Genomic DNA, 23,306 nt, shown 5'->3' on the forward strand with positions numbered 1-23,306 from the left:
GCTACTGCTTCTCGATGAACAACACAGTGTGGCCGAAATTTTTAAATCGGACCATAAACAAAGATTCTACAGGGTACGGGACTAAAATTAACGTGTTAAAGTGACCTTGACCTTGACCTTGACCTATGACCTTGACCTCGGATTGTTTCCAATGTCTACTGCTTCTCAATGAGGGAACACAGTGGTGGCCGAAATTTTCCGATAGCTCCAAAAATGAAGATTTTATAGGGTACGGCGATTTGTAGTGACCTTGACCTTGACCTATGACCTTGACCTCGGTTTTTTTCAATGTGCTTCTGCTTCTCGATGAGACGAACACACTGGTGGTCGAATTTTTCAAATCGGACCATACAAAGATTTCACGGGTACGCAGTATTTTGACCTCTCAAGGTCAAACGGTTTGACCTAGGAAAAAAAGGTCACCATTTTCGAACTCAGCGTGCCATGGGCTATCTGTATGCCAATTTTGAGCGAAATCATTACTCGAATTTGAATCCGAATTTTAACGTTTAAAGTGACCTTGACCTTGACCTATGACCTTGACCTCGGATTTTTTCGAATGTGCTACTGCTTCTCGATGAGACGAACACAGTGGTGGCTGAAATTTTCCGATAGCTCCAAAAATGAAGATTTTATAGGGTACGGGGACTAAAATTAACGTTTAAAGTGACCTTGACCTTGACCTATGACGTTGACCTCGGATTTTTTCGAATGTGCTACTGCTTCTCGATGAGACGAACACAGTGGTGGCCGAAATTTTCAAATCGGACCATAAACAAAGATTCTACAGGGTACGGGGTCTAAAATTAACGTTTAAAGTGACCTTGACCTTGACCTATGACCTTGACCTCGGATTTTTTCAAATGTGCTACTGCTTCTCGATGAGACGAACACAGTGGTGGCCGAAATTTTCACATCGGACCATAAACAAAGATTCTACAGGGTACGGGGACTAAAATTAACGTTTAAAGTGACCTTGACCTTGACCTCGGATTTTTTCGAACGTGCTACTGCTTCTCGATGAGACGAACACAGTGGTGGCCGAACTTTTCAAATCGGACCATAAACAAAGATTCTACAGGGTACGGGGACTAAAATTACTTTTAAAGTGACCTTGACCTTGACCTATGACCTTGACCTCGGATTTTTTCGAATGTGCTACTGTTTCTCGATGAGAAGAACACAGTGGTGGCCGAAATTTTTAACTCGGACCATAAACAAAGATTCTACAGGGTACGGGGACTAAAATTAACGTTTAAAGTGACCTTGACCTTGACCTATGACCTTGACCTCGGATTTTTTCGAATGTACTACTGCTTCTCGATGAGACGAACACAGTGGTGGCCGAAATTTTTAACTCGGACCATAAACAAAGATTCTACAGGGTACGGGGACTAAAATTAACGTTTAAAGTGACCCTGACCTTGACCTATGACCTTGACCTCGGATTTTTTCGAATGTGCTGCTGCTTCTCGATGAGACGAACACAGTGGTGGCCGAAATTTTCAAATCGGACCATAAACACAGATTCTACAGGGTACGGGGACTAAAACTAACGTTTAAAGTGACCTTGACCTTGACCTATGACCTTGACCTCGGATTTTTTCAAATGTGCTACTGCTTCTCGATGAGACGAACACAGTGGTGGCCGAAATTTTCAAATCGGACCATAAACAAAGATTCTACAGGGTACGGGGACTAAAATTAACGTTTAAAGTGACCTTCACCTTGACCTATGACCTTGACCTCCGATTTTTTTTTCGAATGTGCCACTGCTTCTCGATGAGACGAACACAGTGGTGGCCGAAATTTTTAAATCGGACCATAAACAAAGATTCTACAGGGTACGGGGATTAAAATTAACGTTTAAAGTGACCTTGACCTTGACCTATGACCTTGACCTCGGATTTTTTCAAATGTGCTACTGCTTCTCGATGAGACGAACACAGTGCTGGCCGAAATTTTTAAATCGGACCATAAACAAAGATTCTACAGGGTACGGGGATTAAAATTAGCGTTTAAAGTGACCTTGACCTTGACCTATGACCTTGACCTCGGATTTTTTCGAATGTGCTACTGCTTCTCGATGAGACGAACACAGTGGTGGCCGAAATTTTCAAATCGGACCATAAACAAAGATTCTACAGGGTACGGGGACTAAAATTAACGTTTAAAGTGACCTTGACCTTGACCTATGACCTTGACCTCAGATTTTTTTCAAATATGCTACTGCTTCTCGATGAGACGAACACAGTGGTGGCCGAAATTTTTAAATCGGACCATAAACAAAGATTCTACAGGGTACGGGGACTAAAATTAACGTTTAAAGTGACCTTGACCTTGACCTATGACCTTGACCTCGGATTTTTTCAAATGTGCTACTGCTTCTCGATGAGACGAACACAGTGGTGGCCGAAATTTTTAATTCAGACCATAAACAAAGATTCTACAGGGTACGGGGACTAAAATTAACGTTTAAAGTGACCTTGACCTTGACCTATGACCTTGACCTCGGATTTTTTCGAATGTGCTACTGCTTCTCGATGAGACGAACACAGTGGTGGCCGAAATTTTCAAATCGGACCATAAACAAAGATTCTACAGGGTACGGGGACTAAAATTAACGTTTAAAGTGACCTTGACCTTGACCTATGACCTTGACCTCGGATTTTTTCGAATGTGCTACTGCTTCTCGATGAGACGAACACAGTGGTGGCCGAAATTTTCAAATCGGACCATAAACAAAGATTCTACAGGGTACGGGGACTAAAATTAACGTTTAAAGTGACCTTGACCTTGACCTATGACCTTGACCTCAGATTTTTTCAAATGTGCTACTGCTTCTTGATGAGACGAACACAGTGGTGGCCGAAATTTTCAAGTCGGACCATAAACAAAGATTCTACAGGGTACGGGGACTAAAATTAACGTTTAAAGTGACCTTGACCTTGACCTATGACATTGACCTCGGATTTTTTCAAATGTGCTACTGCTTCTCGATGAGACGAACACAGTGGTGGCCGAAATTTTCCGATAGCTCCAAAAATGAAGATTTTATAGGGTACGGCGATTTTTAAAGTGACCTTGACCTCGGATTTTTTTGAATGTGCTACTGCTTCTCGATGAGACGAACACACTGGTGGTCGAATTTTTCAAATCAGACCATAAACAAAGATTCTACAGGGTACGCAGTATTTTGACCTCTCAAGGTCAAACGGTTTGACCTAGGAAAAAAAGGTCACCATTTTCGAACTCAGCGTGCCATTGGCTATCTGTATGCCAATTTTGAGCGAAATCATTACTCGAATTTGAATCCGAATACGAATACGACGCTAACTTTATGGACATCTACTCATGACTCATGAGACGTCGATGTCTAGGACCGGCCGACTTGGGCCTTGGGGGCCTATCCCTGCCTCCTACGCATGTCAAAATGAAAATAAAACAAGGCAAGTGAAAACACCAGTCAAGGCAAAAAAGGTAAAATAAAGAAAAACAGTCCAGTAAGCAGTAAATACAAATAATTCACGGAACAGCCCAACTTACGTGGTTACTCCGCAATGTGTCGAAAAAGAAGGAAGTAGGAAATGGCGTAGTGCTGTAATAGCTTGAACAGAAAATAATTTTGTCAAAGTTTATTTTCCTCGTATAATTTCACTTTTAGAAAGTTACTCGAATATTATTTGTTTAATAATTTTAAAATAAATATAAACAAAATATTCATTTACATTCAATCAAATATTACATATTGTCCTCTACGGTTGCCATGGAAACTGACACTGCTTGTTTACAAAATGTGATACTGGCGCACCATGCGCCAATTAAGGGTACTGAGTGGGAAGAAGTGGGTGGGATAAAATAAATTGTTTTTAATTATAGTCGCTCATGCGAAGTAAATGTCAAACAAATATTAGCTGCACTATTATTGTTTGGAGCTTACCCACTAATTTCCATCTCATTCTCATTACCGTGAAGTAGGTTCTATCAGCAACATTTTGCCTGGCTAGGTCCCTTTTTCTGAAGGTGTGTACCTACCTAACCTACATGTAAATGATTTATTTTAGGCTGTTATCCTTTTGTTTATCCATTTTTTGAATTTTTACCCAGCATGACAATTTTCCAGTGAGAAAAAATGCTGAATGCTTGCCGTCTGATTGATCAATGCCCATGAACTTTGGTTGATCAAATAATTGGAATTATATTCAGTTACATGCTTTTTTGTATTTAAGGGAGACCAGTTAGAACTTAGAAGTGTGCAGTACATCAGCCAATCAGGATGGCAGCAGTAGCTGAGGAGGCCCCTGCTGTTGGGGCACTTGACGCACCTGAGACTGACGAAGAGCATGCTGCGGAAGACGGCAAGAAGACCATCATCTCGCTGGGCGAGCTGGTCGACCTGGCTCTCTGCACCCCAGAGGTATGGTGGACATGTAACTCTGCAGGAGCACTGCCAAGTTCCATTAATGTTTATGCTGTGCAATTTATTTGCTGTAAAACATGCAATTCAATAGGTTAGTCAATGTGAGCGCCTGCCTCCACATTATGTATCTGACAGCCCTCATGATTCCCCTTGCAGCCGGGAGCAGTGAACTTCAACCTGCTGCGGGCTGTGCTGCATGCCCTTGTCCAGCGGCTGGACCTGGTCGACATCAAGGCTGAGATCCTGGACGAGGACACTGACAATGTGTTCTCTCAGATTGTAAGCAGGAAAAGAATGATGACAGGCAGACTGGACTGAACCTGAGAAGAGAAGGAAGGTCCATTTGTCATAACTAAGGGAGCCAGTTTGTCTGAGGGACAACTGCAAGGGATTCAAATTAACCACTGAGTGTTTAATGGCTTAGTTTTGTCGTTCTTGGATTGATAAATTACAGGTTTGTAGTTGGTACAATATATACACCCTCAATATCACGCGTCTCGCCCTCTCTACTTTCCACTGTATCTTATTTCCCGCCTCCACGTACGTTTCTCAGATGGAGAATGCGGAGAAGCTGGGACTGAAGGACATGCGAGCGCGCCAGTCGGGCAGCGCCCGGGCCTCGGACGGCGAGAAGTCTCAGCGGAGAGGTGAGCCGACCCAGCACGGTCACCGCCGCGAACACGATGCAGTGCGGGGGGGGGGGAGACCGCTACGACCGAGTTATGGACGGGAGGGTACTGTCGCCTTTATGTTTGTAGGCTGTTCGCTCCTTTGATCCTTTCCGATAAATTGTTAAACGATTATTTTCCTTGAATGAAGTTGGCTTTTAATTGAACATATTAAGTCAGGATTTGCTTATTTTTTCTCGGTCGTGTCAAACTATCGCCCCTTCCATCAGATGCCGCGGCTCCCAGCGGCCACCGCTATCAGCTGGCACTGTTCAGCTCCGCTGTACGCCGGCAGCCATTCGTCTGTAGTCCCCCGCGGCTGCACGCTGACGCCCCTCCCTCGGCTCTGTACAGGCGAGTCCAAGGAGCGGCGCCGCCACAAGTCGCGCCGCTCGGACCGCTCCCGCGGCGGATCCTCGCGGCGCGGCTCCTCGGAGCGCGCTCCGTCCCACTCCGCGGCCGGCGACGAGCAGCGGCCGGCGGCCGGCGCCCCCGGCTCGGGCGCCGCGCCACCGGCCGCGCCCTCGGGCGGCGCGCGGCGCAGTCGGAGCGGCAGCGGCGCGGCCGGCGCCGGCAGCGGCGCCGAGCACTCGGACGAGTTCGAGGACGTGCGGGAGACGTTCTGCCCGCCGGACTCTGCCGGCCACCCGGACGTGGCCCGCTCGCGGTCGCTCTCCGGTCAGCGCGTGTTGGCTGAGGACGGCGAGGTGACGGCGGAGACGGCCGGCTCGGCGGGCTCTCGGCGCGCCTCCTCCAGCGGGCCGCGCCGCTCGGCCTCCGCGGAGGGACGCGCCGAGCCGGCCGAGGGAGAGGGAGAGCCGGCCGAGGGAGCCGGAGCGCCCTCCGAGTCACACCGGCTCAGCAGGGACCGACGGAGCTCCTCTGACTCACTGTGAGTGGCCGAGTCACTGACTCACCATCAGTGGCCGGAGAGACTGATCTCTGGGCTGACTGTATTGGGCTGTCTGTATGTGTTCATAGTGGGACTCTCTAGGCTGATTGTAATGGGGCAGCTGTGTGTTACTGCTGGGACTAACTGGGCTAGGTGGGATCGGGAATATTGTGTGTGCTAATTGCTGAGACTGTGGCTGTCTGTATTTACCAGGGTGGATCATCGTTTCTGCTGCAGGTAGGATAAAAATGTCAGGCTCCACCAGCTGGCGACGGTGGTTGCGTGGCCAGTGCGGATCTGGGTTGCCTTTTGTTTGCCATGAAATAGTGCAATACACATTTGCATTTAAGGTGGTCTGTGTGGCGATTGTCGCATCAGTCTTTCCTGTTATCCCTCTCCTCACACCCGTCATGACCTGACCTCTGACCTCTCCCCTCCCCTCCCGTCCCCCTCAGCGGCCTGACCTGACCTCTTCCCTCCCCTCCCCTCCCATCCTCTCAGCGGTCTGTCCAGCGGCCTGTCGAGCGCCTCGGACTCGGAGTCTCGCGCTCGCCAGGGCAGCCGCAAGGCCACGCTCTCAGAGCTGGCTTCGGAGCGTCTGCGCCGCTCCGGACGCCAGTCGGCCGTCTCCATCAGCTCCAACATAGAGGGCACGGCCGTGCTCTCAGACTACACCAACCTGGACCGGCTGGAGAAAAAGGTGCTGATGATAGGGGCCGGGGAGAGCGAGAGCGAGGGGCTGTGGCGGGGAGAGGGGGCGACTGAGAGCTGAGAACACAGGGAGGATGCACGCAAGACCCATTTATGTGTAAAGGTATACGGATTCTTAGGAGACCCTCATTCCTCATTTTGTCCTTCATATACCTTGTATTCTATTCCTCATTGCGCTTTAAATATTCCCTCAATAGATCTCCTCGCCTTGCATTCCCCATCCTAGCCAGTGACCACACCTCCTACTAAACCCTATCCATTATCTCCTCCCAAGTCTCGATCTGGGCTTCGTTTCGTTTCGTTTCGGGCTTCGCCTTACGTCTCGATCCTCGTCCGTCCACATTCCTGCCAATTCCCTCCTACCCTGACCTCCCGTCCCCCTCCCGCGCCGCTGCTCCTGTTGCCAGATGGCCGACATACAGCAGAAGATGGAGACCCTGGAGCTGGCGGACATGCTGCCCAAAGTGCGGGAGCTGCAGAAGGCCATCACCGGTTCCCAGGAGGACGTGCAGGGTCAGACACCGGGGAGGGGAGTGTTGGGGGGGGGGGGGCACAGAGACACCGGGGTGACGGAGAGGCCGAAGGAGGACCGAGGCCGTCACGCGGGGTTGCGTAGGAGACCGGACGTTAGCTGGACCAGGGTGTCAGGGGGTTACGTGAAGGATGAGACGGGAATCAGAGAGGGACCGAAAAGTCAGACAGGGTCCAGGCCTGTAGCAGTCGCTGTGACCTCACTGACGGCATGTCCACTGTCCATACACTCGCCACTCCCCAGGCCTGTGGCAGTCGCTGCAGCCTAACTGACGGCACGTTCATCTGCTCCCCAGGCCTGTGGCAGTCGCTGCAGCCTGACTGACGGCATGTCCAAACACTCCCCAGGCCTGTGGCAGTCGCTGCAGCCTGACTGACGGCATGTCCAAACACTCCCCAGGCCTGTGGCAGTCGCTGCAGCCTCACTGACGGCATGTTCACACACTCCCCAGGCCTGTGGCAGTCGCTGCAGCCTCACGTTCATCTGCTTCCCAGGTCTGTGGCAGTCGCTGTGGCCTCACTGACGGCATGTTCACACACTCCCCAGGCCTGTGGCAGTCGCTGCAGCTGATGAAGAAGGTGGACGCCAATGAGGAGGGTATCGACAAGCTGACGCACGTTATCGAGAACGCCATGGCCAAGCTGAAGAAAGTCCGCAAACACACGGACCGGCTGGACAAACAGCTGGCGGTGAGAGACGGGGAGAAGGGGGACGCAGAAAGGGGAAGGATACAGCCGAGGGAGCGTTTGAGGGAGGGCAAGGGACGCTTTGAGAGTGCGAAAATAGGGAAGGGGCTGTGAGATATCTACACTGTTGTAGGCGAACAATGAATAATGATTGTCTTGTCGATTAAAAAGTAGATCTTTTTATCCGACCTTCGGAATGCAATTATGCGAAAGAAAACGCTTTCCTTCAACTCGGTGTGGACGTACCGAACCGCAACAACAGTGACACTCGTCGCTCGCGTTTTCCAGGATATGATGGGCCACCACAAGTCGAGCTCGCAGTCCAAGTCGAAGACGGACAGCCACAAGCCGGTGACGATGGCGGAGATGGAGACCAAGTACAACGAGATCAAGAGCGTCATCGAGGGACTGATGAGCTCCATGGGACAGGTAAGACGGAGAGAGAAAGAGACAGAAATTGTGGGCGTGGATGCCGGGGACTGGGAGTCACCACAGGCTGCGAGAATTTACCAATAAACTGTGTGGGGCGGACCGGGGATAGATTTTCCTCTCCCCACCCTACCCAACCCCCAGGACCCTAACACCCTCCCATCCCCCAGCACCCAGATAACGCAGTCGCACCTCCCCTGTCCCCCAGGACCCTAACACGCCCCCCCCCGGCCCCCCCCCCCCAGGACCCTAACGCGCCTCCCCCTGTCTCCCCTTCCCGTCCCCCAGGATCCTAACGCGCCCCCTCCCGTCCCCCCAGGACCCTAACGCGCCGCCGGGTGAGGACGGCGAGGACTCGTCGGACTCTCTGCGCCGGGTCGGCGCCGGCATCGTCACCTGGAACGTGCTGGAGAGCGCGCTGGAAAACATCCGCGGCGAGGTCAAGGAGATCAGCGAGGTCAACGACCAGGCCCTCAGCTCGGTGGAGGAGCAGCAGACCGAGGCGAGACAGCAGGTGTCGGAACAGTGGGGAGACGGGGGGAGACCGGAGTAGGGGAGGCAGAGGGAGAGGGGAGGGTGGGAGCATTGGGATTTGGGATATCAGGGGAGGAGAGAGACTGGTATTCAAAACAGCAACACTGCGCTCCATAGCACACCTTATTTATTGTAATCCCTTAGCGAGATTGTGTTGCCTAACATACTGATCAAACGTGTCATCACCGAGCGGCGTCGCACAACACGTCCCCCCGCCCCGCCGCCCCACTGACACCTGCTGCGCGCTGACGGTGCCTCAGGAGCTGCGGGAGTCTGCCGCCGCCGACCACAGCACCCAGGTGTCCAAGGTGAAGCAGCTGCTGGCCAACCTCAGCCGCCTGGTGGACAAGCACCGCGCCCTCGAGAAGCGCGTCGTGCAGATGGAGGAGTCGATGGGCGACGGCTTCTCGGACAAGGTACTGGAGCAGCTGACACTGCTCAAGGCGTCCGCGTCCCAGATCCAGGACCTGCGGAACAAACTCAGCTCCAGCACCCAGCCGGTCGGCGGCGGCGCCGGAATGGGCAGCGGCGGCGGCGGAATGGGCAGCGGCGGCGGCGGAATGGCCGGCAGGGCGGGCGCGGCGGCCAGGGGCGGAATGGGCCACGGCTGGAGTGAGCTGGACGTGGCCGACTCTGCCGGCTCCATGGGCCACATGGTGTCGGACGATCTGTCTCTGAACCTGTCCACGCTGCGCGAGCCGTCTCAGATGGACCTGAACCATCTGTCCGACTGGCTCAACTACAATAAGGCCCGCATGGAGCAGCTCGAGAAGGCGCTCGTCTCGCAGTCGGAACAGGTGAGAGGGGGAGAGGGAGGGAGGGAGCTCGAGAGAGGGAGAGGGAGACAGGGAATTACATCTACTGTTAGGGAGTGTATTATTGGCATCTGCTAGCATTGGTAATGAGTGTAGCAAAAATGAATACATTGATATAGACTGCCGCATCAAACAAAATATGTGGCGATATGTCAAGTACCGATCGAGATCATCAATCGTGACCTCTTGCTGTATAATAATTACCCCAGTCGATTCTTTTCACTGACCGTTCACTTTATTCCACCAAGTTTATCGTCAAATCTGTCGCTTTTGAATCTGTCACCCCGGTTCGCATAATTTCATGTTCACCCCCAGCTGTTCATCTCGTTCACTAGGTTCGCCTTTGTTCAGTTTCGTTTCTTTTCCCCGTTTACAGGTGCGCGATTTCGGCGACCGTCTGGGTGACCAGGTGGTCTCGTTCCGCGACAAACTGGAGCGAGTCGAGCGAGAGCTGGCCGGCATGCTGGGACGAATCACGTCCGCCGCGCAAAAGTCAGGTACTTACGTCTGCCGCCGGGGAATTGGGTGTTTGCTTCTGATAACATGGATGGCTACCTACTTTTAAAATGGTTCGTGGGTTCCAAGCCGAGGTTTTTAAACGGTATGTTGATGTCCCTTATCCGTATGTCGTGAACAGCTTACTCGCCTTGAAACACGCATTGTATTCCGGCTAAGGACAGCTTTGAGGGCACACTCCCTGTCACCCATTGGATCAGCCTCCACTGGATCGTACACGGCCGTTCGTATACCATTTATACGCTCGAGTCGAGTGTGATTTTCGACAAACTTCTAGAAAACGCGACACCAAACAACGTAATTAATTAACGCGTCTCACATGTTTCGCAGGCATGTCCCGTGAGGACTCGCAGGCGCTGCACGACGCCTACGCCAAGATCCAGACCCTTCAAATGGACGTGGAAGCGCTCAGTAACGTCTCCAAGAAGATCGTCTCCGACCGCGGCCAGATCGACGACGAGCTGTCGATGCTGATCCGCGCCCTGGAGGAGCTCAAGGAGTGCAAGGTGGACCGGGCCACCCTGGACGAGCTCATCGAGACAAAGGCCGACCGCTCGAGCGTCGAGAAGAAGGTGTCCAGCTGGCAGTTTGAGCAGGCGTGCCAGGAGCTCAGCGAGGGCCTGGGCACCATGCTGGAGAAGATGGGCTCACAGGAAGTGGACTGGTCGCGCGCCGTGGACGAGATTAACGCCGATCTGCACCGCAAGCTGGACAGAATCGAGCTAGCGCCGCTGCGCCGGTACATCAACACGCGACTGAAGAACATCATGACCAAGCTGAACCGGCTGATTGCCGAGGACGAGAGCCCCGACGCGTGCACGACAAGGAGGAAACTGGTTCGGTGAGTGGGGGGGAGGGAGGTAGAGAGGGAGAGGGGGAGGTGGATTGACAAGGCTAAAACAACGCGTTAGGAAGCTGCAAGTAAGAAGTCGTCCATTGGATTATGTTATAGGTATGTGTATGGTATGTGTATCGAAGGCGGATCCATGTACTATGAGCCACCAATTACCGAATCTTCATTACCTTTGCCGATTTATTCGATTGACGAATTACTCTTGTCCATGCAGCGCAGTATATCGTTTCCGACGCCGATTTTTGAGCGCCTCGCTGTGTTCCAGGAACCTGAACTGTCTGTCCTGTGACGACCCGCGGAAGATCACTGGCCTGACGTCGGCGCCTAATGTACCGCTGCTGGAGGCCTTCCCACCGAGTGTAGGTGACCGGCACCAGGTCACCTACCGGCTGGGGAACATCCGCCGACAGCAGCAGATGTGAGCGGGACGGTCAGACGGGGGGGGGGGGGGCAGGTCCAAGGATAGATACGAGAGCAGCGTGATGAGGAACACTTTACGAGTGACGTGATAAAGAAATGCCGGCCATGATTCTGGCCAAGGTCCAAGGAGGTCCATGTCTAAGGAGAGATTCGAGAGCAGCCTGCCATGAGGGAGGAACACTCGCCAAGTGACGTGATAAAGGAATGCGATTCTGGCTCAAGCCGTACACAACCGCACGCACATTGAAGGTAGATACAAAATATTTTAAACGCAGTGTTCTACTTCCATTTTGTCTAACTCCTGATCTTCACTCTGACCTCTGATCTGACCTGTGACCTGCACTGTCCGCCCCCAGGCGCTGTGAGCCCTACAAGGACATGACCGGTCACCAGGGGGTGTTCCGAAACCACATCAAGAACGAGATTGAGGCCATGACCCACCGTGGGATTCCGCACCACCCCAACTGTCCGCTCTACATGAACAGGTGAGCGGCCAGTGTCAGTCCAAAACAAACACACGCAGCGCGCGAGGATATACCGAGCGATAAAATTACGACGCGTTGAGTTGGAATATTCGCGCACGATGGACCTTTGAGTACCATTACTGAATCATAAATATAGTTAATGAAATTCCAGAAAAGATGCGGTACAAAAAAAGGAAACGATGCTCATTACGATGAACTTACGCACACTACAGGCGAATACGGATCACACGGAGGCTCTGACCAAACAGTTGACCAGTATGTCGTCACGCCCCCCCCCCCTCGCCCTCAGGGCGCCGCACGGCCGGTGCACGTGCGTGGCCACGCGGTTCTGTGGCGGTTCACACACCAAAATCAACTGCGTGGACACCCGCCAGCGGCGCATCGGCCTGGGGGCTCCTCTGCTGCCGTTCGGGGCGGCCATGGCCGGACAGCCGGCCTCGGGCAGGGGCAGCCAGGAGCGCGTGACCAGGTAAGGGGAGGGAGAGAGAGAGAGAGAGAGAGAGAGAGAGAGAGAGAGAGAGAGAGAGAGAGAGAGAGGGGGAGGGAGAGAGAGAGAGAGGGAGAGAGAAAGGGAGGAGGGGAATCTCCACTATGTGAAGCCAGGCACAGGTGAGGTGGTAAGAGCAAAGGAAGAGGGCTGCAGGCTGGGTCTTTATTTTGCATTGTTCCATCAGGCATAAACCCTGCCTACCGAGGTAAGCACTGAGGTCTATGCATCAGGATTTGACATAATGCTTAAATCTGTTGTTGAGTATCTTGGTTCAACCACAATGAATCGGCTTGGCATCTTGTCACGAGTTTGATCAGTCAAGTTACCACCCGATATCGTCGCGCGATAGCATTGTTTGATCGCGTACACGCTCACTTATCACAATAGAAGTTTCGCGTGACCGCAGATCGCTCCTGCCTTATATCCGTGGTCTCTGATAGGAAGTTTTTATCAAAGACTTTAAAACATACTCGCGGCTGTAACACAATGAGCATCCATTTTCCCGTCAAACACTTAAGTCATAACGCTAAAAATATAAAGATTGATCGAATTGATCAACAATCCATCTGTTTGTTAAAGTGCATCCCTCTCCTCCCCCAGCTCTCCCCTCACTCCCCTGCTCTCTCCCCAGGACGGCGTCGAGCGGCACGCAGCGCGCTGGGGCAGCTGCCGGCGGCCCGCGCCGGCCCGGCTCCCGGACCGGCCTGCCACCGTCCTCGGCCGGCTCTGGGCCGCGCCAGGTACGCTCGACCGGCAGCGGACTGCGCCAGAAGCGCAGCGGGTCCGGACTGGGCACCAAGTCGGCGCCAGAGTTCCCCGTGCCGTTCGAGCCGCCCGCAGAGGGGAGGGCAGAGGGAGGGGAGGCTGCCCCGGCGCCGGTGGAGGCGGCGGAACCAGCGGCAGGTCCAGTGGAGAAGACGGAGGGAGCGGAGGTGAAGACCGAGACTGTTGAGGAGGTGAAACCGGAGCCGGTGGAGGAGCCGAAAACGGAGCCGGAGCCGGAGCCGGCGGCGGCGGAGGGAGCCGCGGAGCCCAAGCCGGAGCCTGAGGGGGCGGCGGCAGAGGAGCCGGCTCCGGCTCAGGACGCCCCGGAGGAGACTCCGGCTCCGGCGGCGGAGGGGGCGGCCGCCGCCGAGTCTCCGGCGCCGGCCGCCGAGGCTGAGGGAGAGCCCGCCGCGCCGCAGGAGACGCCAGCTCCAGAGGGCGAGACGGAGACAGGAGACGCCGCTCCTGCTGAGGAGACAGGAGGAGGTCAGGAGACAACAGGTCAGGAGGCGCCCTCAGCAGAGGGCGGGACTGAGCCGGCGGCAGAGACCGCCGAGGCGGCGCCAGCGGAGACTGCCGAGGCGGCGCCTGCGGAAACAGAGGCGGCGCCTGCGGAGCCTGAGGCGGCGCCCGCGGAGACTGAAACCAGTGCCGCAGCTGAACAGAAGCCAGATGAAGCTCCGGCACCGACCGAAGGAGGCGACAGTTAGGTCGACTGATTCTCGGCCGCTGGTCGCTGGAAATGGTCCCTGTTCCGTCTTGTCCCCGATCTGAAACGACTGATTGCTGATGTACTGCTAGCTAGTCTAGTCACGTTAAAACTGTGATAAAACCCGACCACTACGAAACGATCTCCCGAAACGAAACAATGACAACGAAACTGGTGCAATAAATTGGTCAGTATCACCGGTTTTTAGTGGTCTGGGGATTGAAATTTCGCGAGCATGTCACGGATGAAGGATTCGCGTTTTAGTTCATTCCTACAGACAGGAAAGCAGCTTTCCCGACGGGGTCATAGATCAAACGCAATGTGCATCTGTGTAAATACTTTATTATCATAATCTGAGATACGTTTTCACTGCAGCCTCAAACACTAACCAACTTAATGATTTTACCGCTCAGCAAAACGACTAGAGTCGATTAACCTCATCCCTCAGACCCACCATCACTACACAACTCGTCCCTCCCACAGGAAAACTCCCTCTCTCAGGGCCGGAGGCGCGCCAGCCGGTTCCTGGCCATACCCCAGCGGCACTCCACATACACTCCGCCGGCGCAGCAGAGGTGCGGCTCAAAACTAACCGTGTGCTTCTCGGCCAGGTCACACACGTGCTGGTACATTGCGGTGACCAGTCCGTCGGTGACATCCTGTCCCCAGGCGGCGCAGGCCAGGTCGCCGAGCCGTGCGCCGTCCAGCTGGGCGTCCCACGCGCCGGCCGCCTCCAGCACATCTCGGCTGGTGTGGCACTCCTCCTCGCAGAGATGCTCCGCCTCGTGGTCGCAGCCGAACGCCGGCAGCGGCGGCAGCTCGACCAGCGTGAACACGTGGTCGGAGGAATGGTCGTGGGTGCCCAGGGAGCAGACGCAGCCGAAGGCCGGGTCGTGGGTGGGCGGGGCTGGCGACGGCGTGGTGGGCGCCGGGGTGGTAGGGGGCGCTGGAGTGGTGGTAGCTTCAGGGGTGGTTGTGGTAGGTTCAGGGGTAGTTGTAGTAGGTTCAGGGGTAGTTGTAGTAGGTTTAGGTGTTGTCGTAGGTTCCCAGGTAGTTGTAGTAGGCTCAGGTGCAGCTGTAGTGGGTTCAGATGTAGTCGTAGGTTCAGGGGTAGTTGTAGTAGGTTCCGGGGTAGTTGTGGTAGGTTCAGGGGTAGTTGTAGTAGGTTCCGGAGTAGTTGTGGTAGGTTCCGGGGTAGTTGTGGTAGGTTCAGGGGTAGTTGTGGTAGGTTCCGGGGTAGTTGTAGTAGGTTCAGGGGTAGTTGTAGTAGGTTCCGGAGTAGTTGTGGTAGGTTCCGGGGTAGTTGTGGTAGGTTTCGGGGTAGTTGTAGTAGTTTGAAGTGTAGTTGTAGTGGGTTCCGGAGTAGTTGTGGTAGGTTCCTGGGGAGTTGTAGTGGAGACCGGTACGAGGCCGCACGGATGGTCCAGACCGTCCGGACCATGGACCGTGATGTCATCGATGGCCACCTGGTCCAATTGGTCCAGACCGCGACCGCCAAAAATTGACAGCTGCGGGGCAGAGAGGGCACGGTTAGAGAAGGTAACAGGGAAAACTCGTCCCACAGAAAAGAGAAAACAGAACATCATGTTGGCTTGGCACCCAGAGGGTGAACAGTCCTAAGGCCTGTGCCGTCAAGTACAAGCACCATAACAGAACAGCGTCCACAAGCCTCGGTGAATCAGACATTTCTCGATCATTTTCATGACACAGAATACACAAACCTCCCAGATATCGATGGCCCGAAGCAGTATCACAGGCACCACTCGAGTTGGCGGGGGGGGGGGGGTCGATCCGTGTCGATACATGGAGACAGGATAAGGTACGGACGGCTCGGGACGGACTCTAGTGAGGCGAGGTGAGGGGGGGGGGGGGGGGCGGCGAAAACGTCACAACTCACAGCCATCTCGACCTTAACTGCAACTTCTGTCGATAATGCTTTTGTTAGAGCGTGCCATACGCCTATCAAATCTGTAGAGTAATCCTGACATAGAATTTAAAACGCTTATCAGGCTAGACCTGTTTCACAACGCAAGACATTTCCTGCGTGTGTTTCAAACGCTACTGAAGCAATCGGTGGCTGCAATTGCAAAGTGCAAATGCATTAACAGCCTAGGTCGGAAGGTCTGAAAGACTGGTGGTAGGAGTTTCGATAAGATCGGGTCCGAAAAGACCCCACCCTGAAAAGCGCGCAGAAAAGATCCTGACGGACTGGACAGAGACGTGGACGGCTCAGTTGGCTGGAGGCGGGGGAGGGCCAACCGACAGGAGGCGGGGACGGCTCACCTAGCTATATCAATATAGGCGGGGACCGTCTAGAGGCGGGGATGGCCCCACCCGGTTGGGGGCGGGGACGTCTCACCTTGACGGGCTGGCTGGAGGCGGGGATCTGGGCCGTCACCGTGCGCCACTGGTCGTTGGTCGGCCCGCTCTGGTCGCTCAGGTCCAGGAACGGCGTCGGCTGCTCGGCGGTGCCCACCACAAATCGCACGTCCAGCGCGGCCGAGGACACGTACTGGGATCGGATCCAGTAGCGGAGCGAGATGGAGGAGCCGGCCGGGTAGGGGAGCGCCGCGGTCGTCACCAGCCGGCCGTGGACGTACTCTGTGGAGGAGAAGTTGAGCGGCGCCACCCAGGCCAGGTAGCGGCCGCTGGGCTCGGCCGGCAGGTCGGGCACCTGCCGGCGCAGCTCCGAGGCCAGCCGCACCTCCCAGGTACCGGCCTGGTCCAGCGGGTTACCCGACCACAACTGGCCAGAGTCGCCCGACTCGAAATCCTCGCAGTAGTCGGCGGCGGCCAGCGTGGCAGACACCGTCAGCAGAGTCAGAGTCAGACGAGTCATGGCGGAGTCGCGCGGGGAGCTCCGGACGGCAGAGGACCCCGGGGAGGAGTGCCGCGCCCCGCGGGACGGACCGAGCCCCCTCTGGCCCCCCGGAGGACACTCGAGAGCGGGCGAGGTCGGCCCATCGTGGCACCACGGGCAGACAAAGGCATGCGCCAATGGACAGCCTTATCGGCGCTAAACACACACAGCGGCGCACGCATCTGTCCGTTTAAAGTGGCGGCATGTAGTGAGAAAAAACTCGGCACACGAGAGGCAGATGAAGTGTTTGATGGGTTTCTGACGTCAGAAGCCTTCTCAGAAAACTGGCCAGCTTCCGACTTAGGTACTAATGACACCACGTCCGCATGACAACATGCTAGAACTGAAAGGCTTAGGCATGTACCTTTATCATCAATGCATAGCTGCAGAACGTTCCAATACTGAAGAGTGAAGACCGGCACCGCATTTCGCTGCTTTATGGTGGGGCGGTGATAACCTTTTTCTATCATTCATACAGTGGTGTTTCTAGTGTCAAAACATCAACCGTCAGCTACTTGGGTTCATCTCATTTTACATCCTTTACTGTCCAAAATAGAAACTGCCTGCTACGCAACATGTCGCAATCGACAATGCTAGCCATTCATATATTCCGATATCCATTCACCAATATGCCATCCTATGACACCAGTCGTCATCCGACCACGGGAACGGGATTTAAGTTCATCGAGTCAAATAAACACCTCCATCCATACACCAAACCCGGGTATATCGAGAAGTATCTGTATTGATGACCAGCATCTACATATCCAGATACACCTCACCAGACACCGTCCGCCGTTCAGGGTCGGTTTCTGACCAGCCGGTTCCTCGCCATGCTCAATTTACACGCCACGTACGCCCCATCCTTGCAGCAGAGGTGCGGCTCAAAATTGCCCACGTGTTTGCGGTCTCTGTCGCACAGTTTGTCGTACATGCCGGTGACCAGGCCGTGCATCTCGTCGCGGCCCCAGGCGGCGCAGGCCAGGTCACCCAGCCGGCTACCGTTCACCAGGGACTCCCAGTCGCCGGCCGCCTCGAAGATGTCCCGCGAGGTGCGGCACTCCTCCTCGCAGAGATGCTCCGCCTCGTGGTCGCAGCCGTACGACGGGAACGGCCGCAGAGAGACCAGCGTGAACACGTGATCGGAGGAATGGTCGTGGGTACCCAGGGAGCAGACGCACTGCCAACTCGGGGCGGGCGTGGGGGAGCTGGTGGGCGCAGGGGTGGTGGGGGCAGGGGTGGTGGGGGCAGGGGTAGTGGGCGCAGGGGTAGTTGTAGTAGGTTCAGGGGTAGTTGTGGTAGGCTCAGGGGTAGTTGTAGTAGGTTCCGGAGTGGTTGTAGTAGGCTCAGGGGTAGTTCTGGTAGGCTTAGGCGTAGTTGTAGTAGGTTCCGTGGTAGTTGTAGTAGGCTCAGGAGTAGTTGTAGGTTCCGAGGTAGTTGTAGTAGGTTCAGGGGTAGTTGTGGTAGGCTTAGGCGTAGTTGTAGTAGGTTCCGGGGTAGTTGTAGTGGGCTCAGGAGTAGTTGTAGGTTCCGGGGTGGTTGTAGTAGGTTCAGGGGTAGTTGTGGTAGCTTCAGGGGTAGTTGTAGTAGGTTCCGGAGTAGTCGTGGTAGGTTCCGGGGTAGTTGTGGTAGGTTCCGGGGTAGTTGTGGTAGGTTTCGGGGTAGTTGTAGTAGTTTGAAGTGTAGTTGTAGTGGGTTCCGGAGTAGTTGTGGTAGGTTTTTCGGTAGTTGTCGTGGAGACCGGTACGAGGCCGCACGGATGGTCCAGACCGTCCGGACCATGGACCGTGATGTCATCGATGGCCACCTGGTCCAATTGGTCCAGACCGCGACCGCCGAAAATGGACAGCTGCGGGGCAGAGAGGGCACGGTTAGAGAAGGCACGTGCGGCATCAAGCATAAAATGTCTTACGTGGCGACAGAAAGGCTGGCAGAATACTCTAGGTTAGGTTAGGTTAGATGCATTATAACGAATGACTCCTTTGACAATATGCTTCTCCCTACAACAAGGCCGTATAGGTAGGCATACATACTCCTACGAGTGGGAAAGCACTTTTTAAGTCAAAAATGAAGTCACCATTGTAAAAAAGATGTTCTCCAAATCTCAATTGACACTTTAAAAAGCGTTAACAAAATCTGAAGCACGTAAGCCCCTAATCTCGTTTCTATGATCTCACCTTGACGGGCTGGCTGGAGGCGGGGATCTGGGCCGTCACCGTGCGCCACTGGTCGTTGGTCGGCCCGCTCTGGTCGCTCAGGTCCAGGAACGGCGTCGGCTGCTCGGCGGTGCCCACCACAAATCGCACGTCCAGCGCGGCCGAGGACACGTACTGGGATCGGATCCAGTAGCGGAACGAGATGAAGGAGCCGGCCGGGTAGGGGAGCGCCGCGGTCGTCACCAGCCGGCCGTGGACGTACTCTGTAGAGGAGAAGTTGAGCGGCGCCACCCAGGCCAGGTAGCGGCCGCTGGGCTCGGCCGGCAGGTCGGGCACCTGCCGGCGCAGCTCCGAGGCCAGCCGCACCTCCCAGGTACCGGCCTGGTCCAGCGGGTTACCCGACCACAACTGGCCAGAGTCGCCCGACTCGAAATCCTCGCAGTAGTCGGCGGCGGCCAGCGCGGCAGCCACCGCCAGCAGAGTCAGAGTCAGAGTCAGGCGAGTCATGGCGGAGTCGCGCGGGGAGCTCCGGACGGCAGAGGACCCCGGGGAGGAGTGCCGCGCCCCGCGGGACGGACCGAGCCCCTCCGGCCCCCCGGAGGACACTCGAGGGAGGGCGAGGTCGGCCCATCGTGGCACCACGGGCAGACAAAGGCATGCGCCGAAAAATGGCAGGCTTATCGGCGCCAATGGACAGCCTTATCGGCGCTAAATACACACAGCGGCGCACGCATCCGTCCGTTTAAAGTGGCGGCATGCATTGAGAAAAACTCGGCACACGAGAGGCAGATGAAGTGTTTGATGAGTCTGACGTCAGGAGCCTTCTCAGAAAACTGGCCAGCTTCTGACTTAGGTACTAATGACACCACGTCCGCATGACAACATGCCAGGAAGACATTTTGCTGCTTTATGGTAGGGTGATGATTATCTGTTTTCAGCATTCATACAGTGTTATTTCTAGTGCCAAAATATCAAGCATCGGCCACTTGGGTTCATCTAATTTTTCTTTACCCATCCTTTACTGCCCAAAATAGAAACTGCCTGCTACGCAACATATGTCCCAATCGACAATGCTAGCCATTCATTTATTCCGTTTTCCATGCACCAAAATGCCATCTTACGACACCAGTCGTCATCCGACCACGGGAACGGGATTTAAGTTCATCGAGTCAAAAAAAGACCTCTATCCATACACCAAACCCGGGTATATCGAGAAGTATCTGTATTGATGACCAGCATCTACATATCCAGATACACCTCACCAGACACCGTCCGCCGTTCAGGGTCGGTTTCTGACCAGCCGGTTCCTCGCCATGCTCAATTTACACGCCACGTACGCCCCATCCTTGCAGCAGAGGTGCGGCTCGAAATTGCCCACGTGTTTGCGGTCTCTGTCGCACAGTTTGTCGTACATGCCGGTGACCAGGCCGTGCGTCTCGTCGCGGCCCCAGGCGGCGCAGGCCAGGTCGCCCAGCCGGCTCCCGTTCACCAGCGACTCCCAGTCGCCGGCCGCCTCGAAGATGTCCCGCGAGGTGCGGCACTCCTCCTCGCAGAGATGCTCCGCCTGGTGGTCGCAGCCATACGACGGGAATGGTCGCAGAGAGACCAGAGTGAACACGTGATCGGAGGAATGGTCGTGGGTACCCAGGGAGCAGACGCACTGCCAGCTCGGGGCGGGCGTGGGGGAGCTGGTAGGGGCAGGGGTAGTGGGCGCAGGGGTAGTGGGCGCAAGGGTAGTGGGGGCAGGGGTAGTTGTAGTAGGTTCAGGGGTAGTTGTGGTAGGCTCAGGGGTAGTTGTGGTAGGCTCAGGGGTAGTTGTAGTAGGTTCCGGGGTAGTTGTGGTAGGCTCAGGGGTAGTTGTAGTAGGTTCCGGAGTGGTTGTAGTAGGCTCAGGGGTAGTTGTAGTAGGTTCAGTGGTAGTCGTGGTAGGTTCAGGAGTAGTTGTAGTAGGTTCCGGGGTGGTTGTAGTAGGCTCAGGGGTAGTTGTAGTAGGTTCAGTGGTAGTTGTGGTAGGTTCCGGGGTAGTTGTGGTAGGTTCCGGGGTAGTTGTGGTAGGTTCCGGGGTAGTTGTGGTAGGTTCCGGGGTAGTTGTGGTAGGTTTCGGGGTAGTTGTAGTAGTTTGAAGTGTAGTTGTAGTGGGTTCCGGAGTAGTTGTGGTAGGTTTTTCGGTAGTTGTAGTAGAGACCGGCACGAGGCCGCACGGATGGTCCAGACCGTCCGGACCATGGACCGTGATGTCATCGATGGCCACCTGGTCCAATTGGTCCAGACCGCGACCGCCGAAAATGGACAGCTGCGGAGCAGAGAGGGCACGGTTAGAGAAGGCACGTGCGGCATGAAGCATAAAATGTCTTACGTGGCGACAGAAAGGCTGGCAGAATACTCTAGGTCTCCGAAGGTTGAGACTTTTCAATTAAGAACAATCACTATTCTTTAGAATTGTGATTTTCTATTGAAAATCCCATTAGGTTAGGTTAGGTTAGGTTAGGTTATATGCATTATAACGAATGACTCCTTTGACAATATGCTTCTCCCTACAAGCAAGGCCGTATAGGTAGGCATACATACTCCTACGAGTGGGAAAGCACTTTTCTAAAGTACAAAATGAAGTAACCATTGCTAAAAAAGATGTTCTCCAAATTTTTAATTGACACTTTAAAAAGCGTTAACAAAAGCTGAAGTACGTAAGCCCCTACTCTCGCTTCTGACCTTGACGGGCTGGCTGGAGGCGGGTATCTCGGCCGTCACCGTGCGCCACTGGTCGTTGGTCGGCCCGCTCTGGTCGCTCAGGTCCAGGAACGGCGTCGGCTGCTCGGCGGTGCCCACCACAAATCGCACGTCCAGCGCGGCCGAGGACACGTACTGGGATCGGATCCAGTAGCGGAGCGAGATGGAGGAGCCGGCCGGGTAGGGGAGCGCCGCGGTCGTCACCAGACGGCCGTGGATGTAGGAGTTGGACGAGTTCTTCGGCGAGATGTAGGCCAAGTAGGACCCGGAGGGCTCCGCTGGAAGGTCGGGAACCCTCTGACGAAGGTCTGAGGCGAGAAGAACATCCCAGCTGCCAGATTCGTCCAGAGGGTTTCCTGTCCAGAAAGCACCGGTGGTACCGGACTCGAAATCTTCACAGTAATCGGCGAGAACGGATGTGAAGAAAACCAGACTGAGGAAAGTCAGAGTCAGACGAGCCATGGTCGGAGTCGGAGTCGGAGTCGGGGTCGGGACTCCGAGACGCGGACACAAGTTGACGCTAGGAGGGACCAGCCCGAAGTGGCCGAGCGCCCGCAGCTCACCGGGCAAATAGCGCCGATCGGACGGGGCACTCGGGTCCGCAGGGGTGATGGGGGATCAAATTCCTGTTCAGAAGTACAAAGGAGTGGTGCAATGTCCACCTATCACGCCACGAGGAGCACACAGAGGGTTTTAATGCAAGAGATAGTGCGAGATAACAGCTTGTAACAACTTAAAGTCGAGCTACCGTGAGTCAGCCAAACTGAATGCCGGGAGAGATAATGTCATTCACAAACTCCAACCAATCACTGGAGGGTTCGATAACCACGCTGCCACGCCCTCAACACTTTGTTTACTTGCTAGAGCTCAACTATAAGTGGTTTGATACGTTTATCCGGTGTGGCATGCAGATTGCAAAAACCAGATAGATAAGTTTTAGGCGCCCACGACCTGAAATATATAAAACTGCTCAAGGTTTTTACAGGCGAAACGTGGGGTTTCCAGAAAGACAAAAAATATGAACTTCAGACCTTCTGGGTGTGACTGAGAGTCGGACTTTCGCCCTCGAAGAGGCGCGATGCCTGTGCGTTACATACCTTTCGCCTGTTGGTGTAACATACCCTAGACTTTGCCGAAATATTTGGCGCTTTTGACTCAGTGCCACACAATGTGCTTCTAGGCAGGCTGAACTCGACCTATGATGTGTCGGGTCGACTCCTAAACCTAAGATTCAGGCCTTCCTAACAGAGCGCCAGCATATGGTGAGTGTCCAGCAGTGCATCGGCCTGGCCTCCAGTAAAACGCGGCATACCACAGGGTACCATACTCGGTCCCTCACTCTTTACAGTACAGTGTGTGCGAATGATTTGCCAGCCCAGGTCTCCAACACAGTGAAGATGTCTGCAAACGACACCAAGTCCTATTGCAAGATGACTGCCGACAAAACTGGCCTGCAGGGCGACATGGTTGATCTGGTATGCTGGCTCAAGGCATGACTGATTTCCTTCAACCTGTCAAAATTCAAGTGTATAACTCTCACACTCTCTCACAAGAAGTAATGGTTTATCACAGTTCACACACTTTCTCTCTCGATTAAACCATTGACAGTGTCGCCATTTTAGCGCTCCCACACTCAAT

General features: G+C 54.6%; 3 protein-coding genes across 3 annotated transcripts; 1 reads left to right on the forward strand and 2 right to left on the reverse strand.

Moving 5' to 3' along the window:
* Positions 1-3,844: 3,844 nt before the first annotated feature.
* LOC122373077 lies at positions 3,845-14,122 on the forward strand. The gene is made up of 17 exons (XM_043350826.1): positions 3,845-4,023; positions 4,230-4,417; positions 4,577-4,699; positions 4,974-5,067; positions 5,443-5,980; positions 6,482-6,680; positions 7,099-7,204; positions 7,770-7,912; positions 8,198-8,338; positions 8,658-8,840; positions 9,133-9,669; positions 10,064-10,184; positions 10,534-11,044; positions 11,322-11,474; positions 11,833-11,961; positions 12,251-12,430; positions 13,083-14,122. Exons 2-17 carry the CDS (start codon positions 4,277-4,279, stop codon positions 13,924-13,926), a joined length of 4,143 nt encoding a protein of 1,380 aa, XP_043206761.1. The 5' UTR covers positions 3,845-4,023; positions 4,230-4,276; the 3' UTR covers positions 13,927-14,122.
* Positions 14,123-14,250: 128 nt separating this feature from the next.
* Positions 14,251-22,572, reverse strand: LOC122373064 (mucin-2-like). The gene is made up of 3 exons (XM_043350806.1): positions 21,873-22,572; positions 16,285-16,506; positions 14,251-15,433 (listed from the first exon to the last, which is right to left on the reverse strand). The coding sequence occupies exons 1-3, from the start codon at positions 22,128-22,130 to the stop codon at positions 14,423-14,425; spliced, it is 1,491 nt and encodes a 496-aa protein (XP_043206741.1). The 5' UTR covers positions 22,131-22,572; the 3' UTR covers positions 14,251-14,422.
* LOC122373063 (mucin-5AC-like) lies at positions 17,511-19,493 on the reverse strand. Its single transcript, XM_043350805.1, has 2 exons — positions 18,963-19,493; positions 17,511-18,634 (listed from the first exon to the last, which is right to left on the reverse strand). Exons 1-2 carry the CDS (start codon positions 19,446-19,448, stop codon positions 17,585-17,587), a joined length of 1,536 nt encoding a protein of 511 aa, XP_043206740.1. The 5' UTR covers positions 19,449-19,493; the 3' UTR covers positions 17,511-17,584.
* Positions 22,573-23,306: the final 734 nt, after the last annotated feature.

The sequence above is a fragment of the Amphibalanus amphitrite genome, unplaced genomic scaffold (assembly GCF_019059575.1).
Source record: "Amphibalanus amphitrite isolate SeventyFive unplaced genomic scaffold, NRLGWU_Aamphi_draft 001440F_arrow, whole genome shotgun sequence".
Lineage (NCBI taxonomy): Eukaryota > Metazoa > Arthropoda > Thecostraca > Balanomorpha > Balanidae > Amphibalanus > Amphibalanus amphitrite.

What these genes read in the sequence shown, in the direction of transcription:
- LOC122373063 (XM_043350805.1), bottom strand. Translation starts at nt 19,448, where the DNA reads ATGACTCGCCTGACTCTGACTCTGACTCTGCTGGCGGTGGCTGCCGCG. An exon ending in CCTCCAGCCAGCCCGTCAAG is followed by an intron (nt 18,635 to 18,962) that starts GTGAGATCATAG and finishes TCTGCCCCGCAG; the next exon opens with CTGTCCATTTTCGGCGGTCG.
- LOC122373077 (XM_043350826.1), top strand. Translation starts at nt 4,277, where the DNA reads ATGGCAGCAGTAGCTGAGGAGGCCCCTGCTGTTGGGGCACTTGACGCA. An exon ending in TGATGAGCTCCATGGGACAG is followed by an intron (nt 8,339 to 8,657) that starts GTAAGACGGAGA and finishes CCGTCCCCCCAG; the next exon opens with GACCCTAACGCGCCGCCGGG. An exon ending in AGCCAGGAGCGCGTGACCAG is followed by an intron (nt 12,431 to 13,082) that starts GTAAGGGGAGGG and finishes CTCTCTCCCCAG; the next exon opens with GACGGCGTCGAGCGGCACGC.
- LOC122373064 (XM_043350806.1), bottom strand. Translation starts at nt 22,130, where the DNA reads ATGGCTCGTCTGACTCTGACTTTCCTCAGTCTGGTTTTCTTCACATCC. An exon ending in CCTACATCCACGGCCGTCTG is followed by an intron (nt 16,507 to 21,872) that starts GTGACGACCGCG and finishes CACGGCCGGCTG; the next exon opens with GTGACGACCGCGGCGCTCCC. An exon ending in CCTCCAGCCAGCCCGTCAAG is followed by an intron (nt 15,434 to 16,284) that starts GTGAGACGTCCC and finishes TCTGCCCCGCAG; the next exon opens with CTGTCAATTTTTGGCGGTCG.